At 40.8% G+C, this 15,795-nt stretch overlaps 1 protein-coding gene across 1 annotated transcript; it reads right to left on the bottom strand.

The window, feature by feature from the left end:
- Window positions 1-120: 120 nt before the first annotated feature.
- kiaa2012 (KIAA2012 ortholog) lies at window positions 121-15,186 on the bottom strand. Its single transcript, XM_079665615.1, has 23 exons — window positions 15,150-15,186; window positions 14,324-14,448; window positions 13,944-14,075; window positions 13,178-13,318; window positions 12,558-12,753; window positions 12,169-12,314; window positions 11,864-12,053; window positions 11,431-11,498; window positions 10,574-10,706; window positions 10,214-10,393; window positions 9,681-9,788; window positions 9,230-9,304; window positions 7,634-7,701; window positions 7,374-7,437; window positions 7,134-7,296; window positions 6,677-6,781; window positions 6,373-6,562; window positions 5,599-5,746; window positions 4,903-5,267; window positions 4,130-4,335; window positions 3,861-4,033; window positions 1,126-1,345; window positions 121-970 (listed from the first exon to the last, which is right to left on the bottom strand). The coding sequence occupies exons 2-23, from the start codon at window positions 14,435-14,437 to the stop codon at window positions 847-849; spliced, it is 3,309 nt and encodes a 1,102-aa protein (XP_079521741.1). The 5' UTR covers window positions 14,438-14,448; window positions 15,150-15,186; the 3' UTR covers window positions 121-846.
- Window positions 15,187-15,795: the final 609 nt, after the last annotated feature.

The raw sequence follows: 15,795 nt of genomic DNA, 5'->3' as shown, positions 1-15,795 counted from the left end.
CACAAAACCATAAAACATGAACGATGATACCACTCAGATTAACCCAAATTAAAAGCCACATTTAAAATATGATAAATGAAGGTAAGAGAAAAACTAAATAAAATAAAATGTCTACCGTAATTTTCGGACTATAAGCCGCGCCTTTTCCCCTATTTTTCGACGCTGCGGTTTATATAACGGTGCGGCTAATCTATGGATTTTTACAGCTAACGGCCAACACCTTTAACTCTATGGGCTCTATGGCCGGTCCGCGGACCCCCACCTTTAAGCGGCGGGTTCCAGCAGGAAAAGCTGGAGGCCGGAAAAGAGTGAGACAGGTAGCGCGCAAAAGTAAAAGTGGAACCGAGAGTGGTATGCCGCTGCTGCGGCTTATATTCAGGTGCGGCTTATAGTCCGAAAATTACGGTATATTCTAAAAACACTTATGTTGCTCTGTGTTTAAAAGCTTACATAAAAAACAATCAGCGCTTTTATTCCTGCTACTGAGATTTAGTTTTATCCTTGACTGCTTTTATTCTAAATCTGTCAAAAGTTTGACCTGGTCTTGAATTGTAAATGATCAGACATGCATAAAACAAGGACAGCCGCAATATTTAAAATGGTTTTATTTTATAGAAACATAGAAAATATTAAAAGAGGAAATCAGGTATTGTCTTTGACAAATGGACAATGGTATATTCTTTAAAGCAACAGAGGAGTTTTGATTCGGAGATGCCTGACCTCCATCTTTTGATGTCCTCTATTAACTTGAATTCTCATAATCATTGAACCATTTAAGAAATTATCTCAAATAGAGGTTAAAAGTCAGGGGTTATGGTCTCAGCTAGTTGGATTTACACCCAGTAACTATAACAAAGTGAAGTAAGAGTAGATCCACGGTCTAGATATACCCTGCGTTTTCTCCAGACCTCCAGCCTCCAACAACAGACGCCTTTGAACGGCCAACTGCTGCTGCAACAGCGCCATCTCTCTGCAGGAAGACAGAACGAGAAAGAGACAGAGCTGGACAATCATTTAATGTCATGATACGACAACAGAATACAACGTGTTATGGGTTTGAAGCATCTGAATGTGTATGGATTTATAATATAAAATAAAGGTTGATGAGACAGAAACTTAGTGTACCTCGCAAGTTGCTCTGCCTGCAGCCTTGCTTCCTCTGCGGCCTGTAAGGTGGCCTCCTCCTCTTTCCTTTTACGCTGCTCTTCTTCGTGTCTCCTGCTCTCCTCCTCCTGCTCCTTCCTGCAGAGGTACTCTATCCTCTCACTCTCTTCCATCTCCAGAAGCTTCTTCCTCTCCTCTTCCTGCTGCCTCTCCTCCTCCAGGCGCAGACGCTCGAGCTCAGCTGGAGAGGATCAAATATAGTTTCCAGGAAATTAGATTAGGCAAGGCAAGGCAAGTTTATTTATATAGGACCTTTCAACACAAGGCAATTCAAAGTGCTTTACAAAAATGAAAGACATTAAGAAAATGGAATTTAAAATCAGTCATTAAAAAGAAAAGATATAAAATAAACATTGAAAGACAAAATACATGAATAAAAGTTACAGTACAGTTTAAGATATGAATATACTGTATCAATTAAAAGCAGCGGCAAAGAGAAAAGTCTTCAGCCTGGATTTAAAAGTAGTCAGAGTTGCAGCGGACCTGCAGGTTTCTGGGAGTTTGTTCCAGATATTTGGAGCATAATAACTGAACGCTGCTTTACCATGTTTAGTTCTGACTCTGGGGACAGAAAGCTGACCAGCCCCTGAAGACCTGAGAGATCTGGATGGTTCATAATTTAGCAGGAGGTCAGAAATGTATTTTGGGCCTAAACCATTCAGTGCTTTATAAACCAGCAGTAGTATTTTGAAATCTATTCTTTGACACACAGGAAGCCAGTGTAAAGACTTCAGAACAAGAATGATGTGATCCACTTTCTTAGTGTCAGTGAGGACTCCAGCAGCAGCGTTCTGAATCAGCTGCAGCTTTCTAATAGATTTTTTAGTGAGACCTGCAAAGACACTATTGCAGTAGTCCAGTCTACTGAAGGTAAAAACATGGACACATTTTTCCAAATCCTGCTGTGACATTAGTCTTTTAATTCTAGATATATTCTTTAGGTGATAGTAAGCTGATTTAGTAACTGTTTTAATGTGACTGTTGAAACTCAGGTCAGAGTCCATGACTACACCTAGATTTCTGGCTGTATCTGTTGTTTTGAACATTGCAGACTGAAGCTCAGCACTAACTTTTATACAAAAAAACAAAAACCATTACCTCAGTTTTATCTTTGTTTAATTGGAGAAAGTTCTGACACATCCAGTCATTGATTTGTTCAATGCACTCACTCAGTGTTTGAATTGGAGCATAGTCTCCTGGTGAAATTGTTACCTAAATTAGCATAGCTATGGTAACTTATGTTGTTGTTTTTCATTATCTGAGCCAGTGGTAGCATGCAGATGTTAAAGAGAAGAGGCCCCAAGATGGAGCCTTGAGGTACCCCACATGTCATATTTGTCAACTCAGATGTGTATTTACCTATAGAAACAAAGTTTTTTCTGTCCTTTAAGTAGGATTCAAACCAATTTAGAACTGTTTCCGAAAGTCCCACCCAGTTTTCTAGTCGGTCGAGTGATATGTTGTGGTCAACAGTGTCAAACGCAGCACTGAGATCTAATAATACTAACACTGAAGTTCTGCCACTGTCTGTGTTTAAGTGGATGTCATTGAAGACCTTTACAAGAGCAGTCTCAGTGCTGTGGTTTGGACGAAAGCCTGACTGGAACACATCAAAACAGTTATTTAAATGCAAGAAATTACTCAACTGTTGAAAAACAACTTTTTCAAAGATTTTACCTACAAATGGCAGGTTTGATATGGGCCTCTAATTGTTTATTACTGAAGCATATAGATTATTCTTTTTTAAGAGCGGTTTGATGACTGCAGTTTTCAGGGCCTATGGAAAAATACCTGAGTGAAGAGATTTGTTTACTATATGAAGTAGATCTGAGGCCATGCAACGAAAACATCTCTTTCCTGTTGGAATAATATCAAGGCACCAGGAGGACGATTTCAGAAGTTGAATAATGTCCTCTAGGTTTTTATCATTAATCTGATGGAATTGTGTCATGGTGTTTGAATTTATATTAGGTGGACATAGGGACAACACATTTGCTGTACCTGATGCAGAGGCACTGACTGCTTGTCTGATTTTCTGAATTTTGTCAGTGAAGAAGGAGGCAAAATCATTGCATGCCCTGGTGGATAGAAATTCAGAGGCTACTGACACTGGGGGGTTAGTTAGTCTGTCGACGGTAGCAAACAAGGCACGTGCGTTGTTTTTGTTTTTGGTAATGATGTCAGAGAAGAAAGACTGTTGTGTGTTTTTCAATCCCAAATTATAAAGGCCAAGTCTCTCTTTATAGATTTCAAAGTGAACCTGGAGATTAGTTTTTCGCCACCTACGTTCAGATTACCAGTCGTGTATTTTATATGTGGCAATTCAAAGTTCAATTAGCCCTTCACCATCCGCTAAGATGCCGACCTGATGCTGCAGGAAGCTTTTAACAGCTGCAGCAACCTTGTTTGGAAAATGCATTCATTTTCTTTGAAAGTAGTCTAGACACCATGCTGGAGGACTGTTTCTGAGGCTTCATGTAACACAACAAATGATGCAGTGAGTTAATGTTAGTTTTAACTCTTGGGCTTTGTAAGCATAAACTGATTAGCTAGCATGTTAACATAGAGGGTTTCATTAGAGCAGATCACGTGAAGCACTTTTGGTCCTTTTTGGACAATTTTCTGTTTGCATTTCATGATAATTCGTTTGTTCGCTTGTTCTTACTTCCTTCCCATTGCTTTTTTCCTCCTCTCACCTTTCCTCCTCTGTTCCTCCTCCTCTCTCATCCTCTGAAGTCGCTCCATCTGCCGCCTCCTCTCCTCCTGCCTCCTCTTCTCTCTTTCTCGTTGTGCTTGTTCCCGTTTCACTCGCTCCTGCTCCTCTTCTTCGTGCTTCTTCCTCTCTTCCTCCTCTGCCAGCTTCCTCAGTCTGGAGATGGACATTGACTATTAATTAATTGGCTGTTCTGTCGGTTTCAATGTGCATATGGACACTTTCATATTGTTTGAAGAAAAATAGTAGGACCTGAGCTCTTCAGCCCTCTTCCTCCTCTCTTTATCCAGCTCACTCTTCATCCTCTCCTCTGTCTCCTCCCTCTTCTGCTGTTTTAACTCCTCTTCCTCCCGCTCCCTCCTTTTCCTCTCCACATCCTGCCTCCGTCTCTCCGCTCGCTTGGCAAGACGCACAGCTGCCACCTCTTCCTCCTCCAGGCCATTTCTAGGCCTGGAGGACTAACACACACACACACACACACACACACACACACACACACACACACACACACACACACACACACACACACACACACACACACACACACACACACACACACACACACACACACACACACACACACACACACACACACACACACACACACACACACACACACACACACACACACACACACACACACACAACACGCACATGTAGTTTTTTTGTGCAATTATTTGGTGCCTAGAAAACATATACGTGATGGGAAAATGCCTTAAAAATAGTCAAATAAGGGGAATTGAACAAGTAATGAGAACTCTGTATTACAGCAGTACCTAAAGTGGTCGTTTTCTGATAAACTGTCATTCAGGTGGCATTTGAAAGATTAACACCATGCCAGTGAAACACATGAAAAATGACTCTTTATTCTACGTATGTGAAACAAAAACAACCGCAATACAATGTTTTATAGTTATTTGAAAACCTATGTACCTGCATTTTTCTTGTTTTTCTAAGTTTTATGATGATTTATTATTGCATCTGTTATACTTTGAATTAAATGAAGTGTTATGTAATGTACCAACCTCTTGCTTTATCGGGTTCAGTATCAACTCTTCCTCTGTTATCATGACGGTTGAACATGAAGACAAGCAGCCACGTGATGGAGCGAGACCCGTAGAACTGGCATGCTCCACACCCTCACAGAAAGAGGCAGAAGACCTCTTCAGGCTCTTCGGGCTGAATGGGGATGCAGTGGACCTGAGCGAGCTCTCTGATTGGCTGTGTTTATCAGCGTTGATGTTAACATGCTCTTTTTCTTCCTCTAAATGGGTTTTGGTATTGTGTCTTTGTGTTGCAGAGGGCCTCTCGGTCGATTTTAGGTGAGAAGCCTTTTTAATGTTCTGGTTTATTTCCTCCTCCTCTTTCTTCATGGGCTCCTCATTGATTTCTTCAGAGAAAACAATTAAAGGAATGTAAATTAAAAGAGATGCCACTTATCTAAATAACGCTGGGTGTCTTACCACTTCTACAGAGACAACTACAGTCATTTCATCTCACAAATGTTTTCTAGATGACGTCTTTTGACCTAAGAACATTAAAATCAGGGTTTAGGATTACTCTGCTCCAAAACAATATGCATTTCTGCAATACATGTTGCAGATGTTTTGATGATGTGATAACAATCCTTTATGTGATTACCTCTCTTCACTTTCATGATTCACTTTGGTAGCATTTCAAAACAAAAGTCGTCTCATTCCTGAATTTCTGCAGTTTCTTACCAGCCAACTCTTTGTCTTTCAGCCTCCCTCTCCTCTTCCTCCTTACGGCAGACTCGTCCTTTTGTCTCGCCACTTCTCCTCGCTCTTTTTTCTTTTCATTCGTCTTCTCTTCTCCTCTCCCTCCTCCTTTGTCTGGCATCCTTTTTCTCTGAGGACAAATTATATCTCATTTCATTTGTATGCAATGCTTAAAGGTGGGGTTGGTAAGTTTGAGAAACCGGCTCAAGATACACTTGTTGTTATATTCCATGGAATGCTCTTAACATCCCGATAGCAATGAATATCTTAAGTGCTACTGCTTTGACAAAAAATCCGTAAAAAAAATTCATCTGTGGAAGCTGTAGTAATGTAAAATGCATGACCAATACTCTTTGCCGGACCGGCTAAAATAACTGGATGGCCTATCTGCCCGTCAGCCTTCCATCTGTGCACAAACTTATCTCGTGCCCTCATTGGTCATGTGCGCGTTCGTGTGTGTTTGAGGAGGGACTCTGTAAGGAAGTGGCAGATTTTTTCCGGTTGTGTATTTTCAAATTCTAGCGCACTCGAGCTGGTTTCTCCAAAATTACTGTGTATTTAACACATTTGACATACTATAGAAAGCTTTGAGGCAGATCTTTGTTTCGGTCTCTTCGAGAATGTTCTTAAAAATCCATCTTTCTCTGTAGGATTGATAGGCTCTCCTCAAACTGATGGAAGCAGCAGCCACAGCTACCTCACAGCATTGCAGAGTACACCAATCTGTGTAAACCAGTCAATTACTGTAGTACTCACTACAGATGGTAGAGCAGAATGGTGCTGAGTGTCTGCCTCTTCTCTGTTAGTCCTCTCCTTCTCTGTCCGCCTCCTTATCGATTCAGCATCACTTTTCGTCTTCTGCCTCTGCTGTCCTCCTTCCGTCCTCGCCCTCGATGTCTTCAGTCCATCTGATGCTTCACTTTTCCCTGGTTTCGTCTCCCTTTTCCTTAATGAAATGGTGAACATCGGTCTGTGTGCGTTTGTAGGCTACAGCTTGTTACTCATTGCTAAGTGTCTGCTATGTTTTAATCAGGGTCATTTTTGAGATTTCCCCGTTCACCTTGTTGTTGCTGCAGCTTCCCCAGCGTCCTTCATCTCAGTATTCGTCCTCCTTTTGTCCCCAGTGAGCTCTGTTGTTGCTTCATTTGGGTTGATGTTCTGCTTGCTGCGAAAAAAACATCATCATTAAACTTTAGCTTCTCCATGCAAATTTTATTTGTTTCACATTTCACTTTCAGCAACAATTTTCAAGTGTCAGATGGTTATGCAGGTACTATCTCAAATATGATTACTCTTCACATGGTTATTTAAAAGACATTCACTTTTTTTTTAAAGTATAATGATGAATCGCAACTTTTAAAAATGAAGATTGCAAAAGGAGAAAGACTGAGACTCAACGCCCATCTTTATTGCTGACCATTGAAACTAAATATGAAACTAGAAATCTTGGTGTTCCAAATCCATGAATTAACTATTTTGAGTAATACTGAGGAGATCTGAATGTTATATACACTTACCCTGGTTGATGTGATCCATGGATGCTGCCCTGCTCGGTGTTGCCTTCTCTTGGCTCCTCCTTCCCCACCTGCTCCTTCAGTGGAGGTATGGTAATGTGGTTTTTAATCACTTTTGTCCATGCCACTGCCTCTGAAGTCTTTGTTTTTGTCTCCGTCACAGCCTCTGGAGCAGCAAACAAGAAGTTTGGTTAAAGATAAATACACATTTTAAATAATAATAAACTGAAACAGCAGTTTTACCTGGGTCTTTCTGGCTGCTGGGTGAGCATGTATTGATCTCGGTCAATGTGTGAAATTCTACAAGCTGGTGGAAGAAGATAATACAAAAATAAATAGTGCAATATATTGTGTAGATGCTCAATGTCTATATACTGAATTCAAATATTGGATTATTGTTTGTCATTCTTTGTATAGTACCTACAGAAAAAATACCTGAATCATATAGGTGAGCATGCAATCAAAAGCCCTATTAAACATTTGCATTGTAGTCATTAATTGACCTTGTGTATGGCTTGATGGTGCTGAATGTCACCATCAGGAACATCTGTGTTTGGCTCTAACTCTCCACCTGCAAAGGGTGAGATAGGGGATAAACACAGACAGGGTTGGATTCTATCATGTTGAAGTTATGACAGCAAAACTACGCAAACACAAGCAGACGAGTTTGGCCGAGTGTGATGGAAACTTCTGAAGCAATGGAGACAGGACTCAGAGAGACACGAGGAGAGCAGGAACTTTGATGGCAACAAACACTGATGGTTTATTTGGAGCTTCGGCCGGAGAATTCACAAGACATGTCGTGCGCCACGTGTTCATACATGCCAAACGAATTCTTAAGAACTCTACCCACGACCCATGTATTTAGCTGGTTCTGAGAGAATAATTAACATGCTGTATAACAAGATAAAGCACTATAACACGTCTATCAGCTGACGCTAACAGGCAGGAACAGGGAGACAAAACACTTGAGAGCACAGCACCCAAGGTTGTGCTCATTGAGGGGAGGACAAACAGACAGGTGTCTTGACAGTAGCCACAATGAAAATGGTACTGTAAAGCATATTTTGTTTCTAAGAAAGAAGACATTTATAGACAGTAAGAAACCTTAAGTGAAGGTGTTAGAAAATTGCAGTTATAGGTACAAGGTATAAGGAATTATTGAACTATAATGTTTATAAGACCATGACATCCAAACCTGGAACAAAAAGGTTGCAAGCTATGTGTGCATTTGCTCAAGCAATCGCAAATCTATTTTATGATGTAGAAGCCAATCCCAGTACCTTAATGGCATAAACCGTTCTAAAGTTACGAAAGCAAACCACGAAGAATCACACAGACGTATGGGGGCTCTGGCTCAGAGGTTTTAGTGGGCAGAACGGCAAATCAGGGGGTTAACAGTTAACACACTGTGGGTGTTTCTCAATGTCGAGGACGCTTGCTTGGTAGCACATGTCTTCCGAGTCACTTGCTTCAGAAGCGAGGCAAGAATCCTTCCTAGCCTCGGAAAATGAAGAATTGTGGAACAGGCTAACAGGTTTACAGGTGTGCGTCATATGCGAGGCCCCGCCTTAAATGGAGCGCGATTTCTTCCAAAGATTTGGAAATTGGCCTGTGCACAAAGCATTGTGGGGATTTTAAGACAGCGGAGTCTACAGCAGCCTCGACATTTCTCGCTACGAAGTACGCCGGCCTCGGTAGAATTCCAAGTATACTGGACATTGGAACAATCCTTCAGCGGCACTCGATGACGTAGTATGCTTGAAATGGTGGCTCTGGAGCAGCCTTCCTCGGGCGAAACACCCCTCGTGTCCTTGTGCAAGATACTGACGCCCACATTGCTCTCGTAGGCATGTCTACGGTTTTGAAGTGGATGTGAGTGGCTTTGGATAAAAGGGTCAGCTAAATACCATGTAATGAACTATACTGTCATGTCATGCATGGACAGAGTCTGTTTCATATAAAAAACCAACATATGTAGCTAGCTTGTTACAACGCCAACACATAAAGAAGTTTTCGCCTTAACAGCATCAAAGAGCATTGCTTACCGAACATGCTCCTCTAACTTAAAAATCCCAGTGCATGTGTGTGTGGTGCACCTGTATGTGTCTTTTCAGCCTGCAGCACAATGACCAAGGGTAACTTCTCTCCTTCTGCAGATAAAACCTGGAGAGCTGAGAGACAAAAATAATTGTTATTAATTAAATCAGACAACTCAGCATTTCGTTTTGAGCGTTTTGTCTAGGCGCCGGCCTCCCTGCAAATATGTTTGACATATTGTGGAGTGATGATTCAATAATTGCCCCTAGAGCTCACAGATGCTGGGGTGGTGGTGGGGCAGAAAATCAGCAACACTATAGAAGCAGGGCAGCAAAAGCATTAGCGAGGCAAAGTGAGAGATGGCAAATCTTGCAGCTTAAAAAGAGGGCAAGGTTTAGGAGAATGTGCGTGGCTCAAATTTGCTTTGCTATAATCTATGAATCTCTCCTCCAGATGTGCAGATTTTAGATATGAAGATAGAGCTTTCACATGAGGGCTTACTACGTGTACCTTGCTCCTGAGTGTCATGGTCATGGTTGTGATTGTACAGCGAGAGTTGAATGATCTCCCCATCAGGAGCCAAGATCAGGTTGCCAACAGGTTTGCCGTTCTGCAAATCTGACAATACATATCAACTCTGACAACAGGAAAAATACACCCTTTGACAGATGAATGGTAGCATAACTGTATCTTTTGCTACTTGGATTATTGTATTTATATGTCAAAAGGTATGGGTGAACTAGTCTGTTAAGTTTAATAACCCTACATGCAATTAAAACAGTATATTCTTGGAGAGACCGGGTTCTTGTCCGTTTTCCAAATCATTCCATTGTAGGTAAACTTCCACATTTCAGCTTAGATGCAGAAAGTAATCTTAAATCACCCAAATTTCATAGAAGGATGAATATGGAAGTAAACAAAGGAGTTTCAGGCAGGGGGGGGGGGACTCCCACTTGAACCTTCTGCATGCATACAACGTATAACACACTACAGGAAAGGGAAAACCCCAAAAAACATAGTATGGCCCATAAAGCTCTCCATACCTCTCAGCTCTAGAGGAAGAATACCCCTAACCACGCCTCTGCTAGGATCCCTCGATGTACAGGGATTCTGGAGGTCAAGCTGTCGGTTCTGTAAGAAGGCCAAAGAGCTCTGCTTGCCTGGGCCTTTCCGTCCTGCAATACTACCTGCTACTGGAGGAGGAGGAGGAGGAGGAGGAGGGTCTAAAAGGAGAACCCACGATGTAAAAGAAGACACGAAGAACATGGTGAACATTTGCAGACAATAACAAATGTTTTCCGCTGTCCCCCTACCACAACCTGAGATGCTGGTTGTTCCAAGGCCTGGATATGTTTTAAACTAGATATATGGTCCAGATGAGAAACAGAATGTGTCTTTGTTACCCTCCTTTTCAGGAAACAGCAGCGGGAGGAACCGAGGCTGCTGATGGAGTATTTTCACGGTGCGACTTTCTGCTATGGGAGGAAGGCAGTGTGCAGTGTGGAGTTCATCAGTCCTGGCGCCCTCCCATTTCGGCTGAAACATTACATTTAGATCGGTCTGACATTTGGAATTATTGCTCTCATATCCTCTCATGTCATGGCAATGACAGAAATCAGGATTGCATTCAATTAAAAAAAAATATTGATTGCCCGGGGTTGGGAACACATCATAATAATAATGTGTAGTTTTCTAGTAAAAAGTATTTTACTGTTTCCTTTTACTGTTATTTTAATAAAATATAAAGAGAGAATGTAGTGAAGTCATTCCAATAACAAAGAAATTATGTTTCAAGAAAGTAGGCAATTAAATGCCAATCAAGGTTCACTGGAATGAAAAATGAATCCATTTCTATTTTTTAGCCATTCGTCCATGTTTTGTTTTTACAAAGAAATATTGACGTAAATTGCAGCAGTTTCTGTCATTTGCATTTTGTTTCATGTTTTTATGTCAAGTTTTAAAGATGATAGTGAAAAAGGCATATATATTTTTGTTGTGTTCGAGAACCAAATATTTGCAATTTTAAAGCAAATTTGAAAAAAATAAGGATTTTAATCCAATAAGGATGAAGATGTCTGTGTTGAAAAAAGGGATTAAAATGGTTTGTCAGACATGCACTGTTTTCTCAGTTCCTCAATAAAATGTTATTTATAAGTGGGATGTGGGTGAGCACTGAGATACTGCTGTTATATTATAATGTGGCTAAATGTTTAGTATGATTATGTTTAGTCCTAAAGCTTAAGACTCTGAACAGTCTTACCCTGGCTGTGTTCTCCAAGCAGGGTCGATGGCTTCCTGATTGTCCCACTGTCAGAGGAGGAAGCAGGCCTGTGTGGGGAAGTAAAAAGAGCCTCATCTACATCGACTGCAGAGGAGTTGTATTATGTAAAGGTTTGTTAAATGCTTCCTGACTAGAGAGCAGTCAGGAAATAAACATTTTTTAGAAATTCAAAGTACAGTATGAGAAGGTTGAAATATATTTCTTAATTCATTATATGCCAAAATTAAATTAAACTTATGCTTTGAATGAATATGGAATAGGGCGGTGGTGGGTTGGCTTGGCAACTGGAAGGTCACCAGTTCAATTCCCGGCAAGACCAAGTGCTACAGAGGTGTCACACACACACACACACACACACACACACACACACACACACACACACACACACACACACACACACACACACACACACCTATCCTGCCATGTCTGCTCCCCCTTATCGATCTTTCATAGTTGCCTTCATCATGAGTCTTGAGACTGTCTTGAATGGAGCCTGGATCATCAGCCATATCATGGAGCCAGTTCATGTTTGAATGATGGTGCTCCCCTCCTGTACTGTGCTGTGAACTTCCAGCATGCTGCCGACTCATGTCTAGATAAGTCTGCGGTGTGTGGAAAAGACATTTGGCCGATAGGTTAAACATAACATTACAACATTTCACACACATTCCCAAAGATAAAGGAGTATTGAAAAAGACTTCAGTCATTAGCATGCACCTGAGGTTCTTTTAGTTCTTCGGGGGTCATGGCTGAAACGTTAACCCAGGCCTGGGGTTGCACCTGTGAAGTCTTGTCTCTGCAGGGTATCTGGAGGAACAGATCCAACCGGACCGTTTTTTTGATACCTTGCCCCTCCTCTTTAACTGCGGAGAAGTTTCTGTTTGTTTTACAATTGATTTGGTAAAGTTGACTTTGTGCAGTGAAGCTCCTGTGTGGTTATTGTTTTCAAGTCTTGCTTTACCACTTATTGAAATTAAAAGACCAAGTGCATCAGTCATTTAATAATTTCCCTGGCTCATACCAACATGCTATAAAACCTATGTTCTAATTTGGATTTATCCACCTATACGTTTACATCAATCTATATCCATCCATCCCTCTTTTACCTTCAGGATGGTTCCCCAGGAATTCAGTTATTCCCTCGGCAGGAAGCCACTCAGGGTTCAACTGTCGAAGCAACTCTGGACTTGGCTGCACTTGTGTCGTGCAAAGAGGCGGAGGAATGGGATGATGAAGGTCTGGAGCAAGAGGGCGATGATGAAGAGGAGGAAGGAAAAGTGGACCGAGTCTGGAGGAGGTGTACTGGAGGGAAGAAAAACATTAGTGCTGCTAGCTAGTGCTGTTAACAAGGTTAATGAGAGTGCTAGGGAGGAACAAAACAATTCATTAAAAAACAATGAGGCTGTAACAGGCTGTAAAGCTATGGAGAGCTGAAAAGTTGGGTGTATGACCAACCTCTTTTTTACTTTACAGTTTAAAGTACTTCAATGTTAATATAAATAATATTGATAAATGAATTGAGTTTACCTAAATATAATTGATGTGTCATTAGGTTATTATTTTTCTATTTATAATTCAAGTCTGAATTGTCTACAGACAAAATCTTGAACATTAGGCATACGGTACATTATACAACATGCATACATGTATGGGTATTACACACACACATATACAGTATATATACACATGATAAATGCACATATTCTTAGAGGAGTTTTCCTTATACCTGGCTGTTGCTGTAACTCAAAATGGCTGCAGTTAATTCCTTGAGGGTGCTCAACTGCGACTTGTCTTGTTGAGTGTATCGCCGTACAACTTTCTGCTTTCCATCTCTGGTCACTGCGCTGGTTTCGATGGTAACCAAGTCCTGTTGACAAAAGGTCATTACAAAAATAAACAAACCCTTGGGCTTACACACACATTCACAACGCTCCACTCACTATAAGGATACTTCAGTGTAATCGACTATTTAATGAGCACATAATCAAAATAAAACAAATACTTGACACTGTTGATTGAGCCGTTAATTAGGAAGATTGTGGACCACCCATAAGTAATGCTGACGTACCTTTTCGTCAAAAACTTTATAAAAAAGTGAAGACATTGCACTTTGGAGGGACAAGTAATGAATCACTAACATTTGTAAAAGAGGTTTGTTTGGTTGATTTATATGACAACATTGCTGCTGATAACTGTGTTGGACGCTGGGTGATAGAAATCCCCCATGCATTTTGGTATGGTTTGCAGTGATCATAGATATTTCAGTGGGTTGTGGGAGACAAAAAGCCCCCTTTAAAATATTCCACAAATTCTAATTACAGACATAGACTTGGTGGCAGAGATAAATGCATCTTGAAAGTGAGGTTTACACAGGAAAAACACTGATTTTCCTTATTCTACAGCCATTACATTACCAATATCCCTTGTTACATTAGGGCCAAACTGTGTAGTTACTTGCATAGACACACACACACACACACACACACACATACCTGGGAATAGAGTTGAAGTTGGCCCCGACGGGTGCTGTAAGTCTTTGGAAGGGCTGACTCTTCATTCACAATCTGGCGGCCGCTGTTAGACAACCGCAGAAGAGAGTCCCGGGACTTCCAGATAAAGTAATCCTGTTGGTCGATTGATTCAAAATATTGAATATATGATGAATGGAATGATGGACTGATTGATTAATGAATGTCTGCTTGATTGAAAGCTTGCCATGAGAGAAGGCATAATGGAAAAACATTTCATAACATAAATACTAAACCAGTACAAAAAAAAAAGGAATTGACCAACATACAACTTGGGTATATTATAATAATGTGTCCTCCAATATTGGAAGGCTACTATTAAAGCATTTGCAAGTGTGCAGCACCTGTGGTGTGAAGCAGACGTCCAGCCGACCATCATGCCTCCCTGTGTTTCCGTTTGACGAGACTAATCGCCCACACCCACGACTAAGCAGGGACAGAGAGAAATCCTTCATCATGTCTTATCTTCCTGGAGGATGGAGGGGTCAAGGAGGACAGGAAATAATCCGGTTATTACATTACATGTCACTTGTTAAACGCTTTTATCCAAAGCAACTTACATACTCAATACTGTGGGCAATCCCCACAGGAGCAATTTGGGGTGAAGTGTCTTGCCCAGGGACACAACGACATGCTGACTGCAGTGGGGTTTGAACCTGTGTCCCCCTGATCCAAACAACATCATCCAAACACATACGCACAACCCACTGCGCCACACACCGTTATCAATATATTCCAAGGTTAGAAGTCTAAATCATTAGAATGATGGTTCTAGTACATCAGGTAAACCCACTTGATTTGGTCATATACACTTGGCTGTTACATTTCTGTTGAGTTTTCCTTTTCTTGTCTGTGTTGGTTTTTTAAATGCAGTTAAATTCACAACTTTTATTTGCCTGTGGGTATGAGTGAATTGGGTTGAATATTGTTGAAGTGTGTGTTGGCTCTGTGAGAGCCTGGCAACCGGTTCAGGTTTACCCTGCTTCTTGTTAACCAACGTGTTCTCGGTACGGCTTCAGGTTACTGTAACCATAATAACGAGAAAAATGCATGCATTTTGATCATTTAATACAATTCTAGATAAATGTAAGTGCACAGTTAGAAACACTTACATTTATCTGGAATTTAATTGATGCGGTGTTATAGAATAAATAATAAATATTATATTACCTTGTTATAAAACTGCATTGAATACTGCAAGGTCACTATAATACAAAAAAATCAAATAGAAATTATATTTAGCTATTGAAACCAGTGCATGTTAAGTCATTGTGGAACACAATTCATTATCTCTGTCTGTATCTCCGTCTAACCATACTTTACTATAAAAAGGAATAACAGTGCCTTTAATGCAACAACTCCATATAAAAACGGAAGAAGCAAACTTTCAGTGAAAGTCATAAATAGTCAAGCTTTTAGTTTAACTAGTTCTCAATCCGACTAACAGTGAATATAACAAAAATGACATTTACTCAAAAATGCCTATTTAGTTTATCAGATCCTCGTAATATCTTTTAGATATTTTGCATGTTTTAAAGCATACATGGGCATTAAAAGAAAAAACATTGGACATACCTGTCTCCCTGTGAAGACTGCCCTGTGTGTGTGATTGATTCCTGTTGCTAGGTTGTAGAGTCGGTACTTAGTGTTCTGTTGCCGTGGCGCCACACACACACACACACACAGACACACACACACAGACACACACACACACACACACACACACACACACACACACACACACACACACACACACACACACACACACACACACACACACACACACACACACACACACACACACACACACACACAC

Source organism: Notothenia rossii (genome assembly GCF_949606895.1).
Source record: "Notothenia rossii genome assembly, chromosome: 2".
Classification (NCBI taxonomy): domain Eukaryota; kingdom Metazoa; phylum Chordata; class Actinopteri; order Perciformes; family Nototheniidae; genus Notothenia; species Notothenia rossii.
Note: the sequence above shows the minus strand (reverse complement) of the source record. Positions and strands in the feature narration are given on the sequence as shown.

Excerpts from the sequence above, each read along its gene's own strand:
- kiaa2012 (XM_079665615.1), bottom strand. The coding sequence starts at position 14,437 with ATGATGAAGGATTTCTCTCTGTCCCTGCTTAGTCGTGGGTGTGGGCGA. Across the intron at positions 7,702-9,229 it reads GGCTGAAAAGACACATACAG|GTGGAGAGTTAGAGCCAAAC; the intron begins GTGCACCACACA and ends CACCCTTTGCAG. Across the intron at positions 5,747-6,372 it reads ATTCTGCTCTACCATCTGTA|AGAAAAAGGATGCCAGACAA; the intron begins GTGAGTACTACA and ends ATTTGTCCTCAG.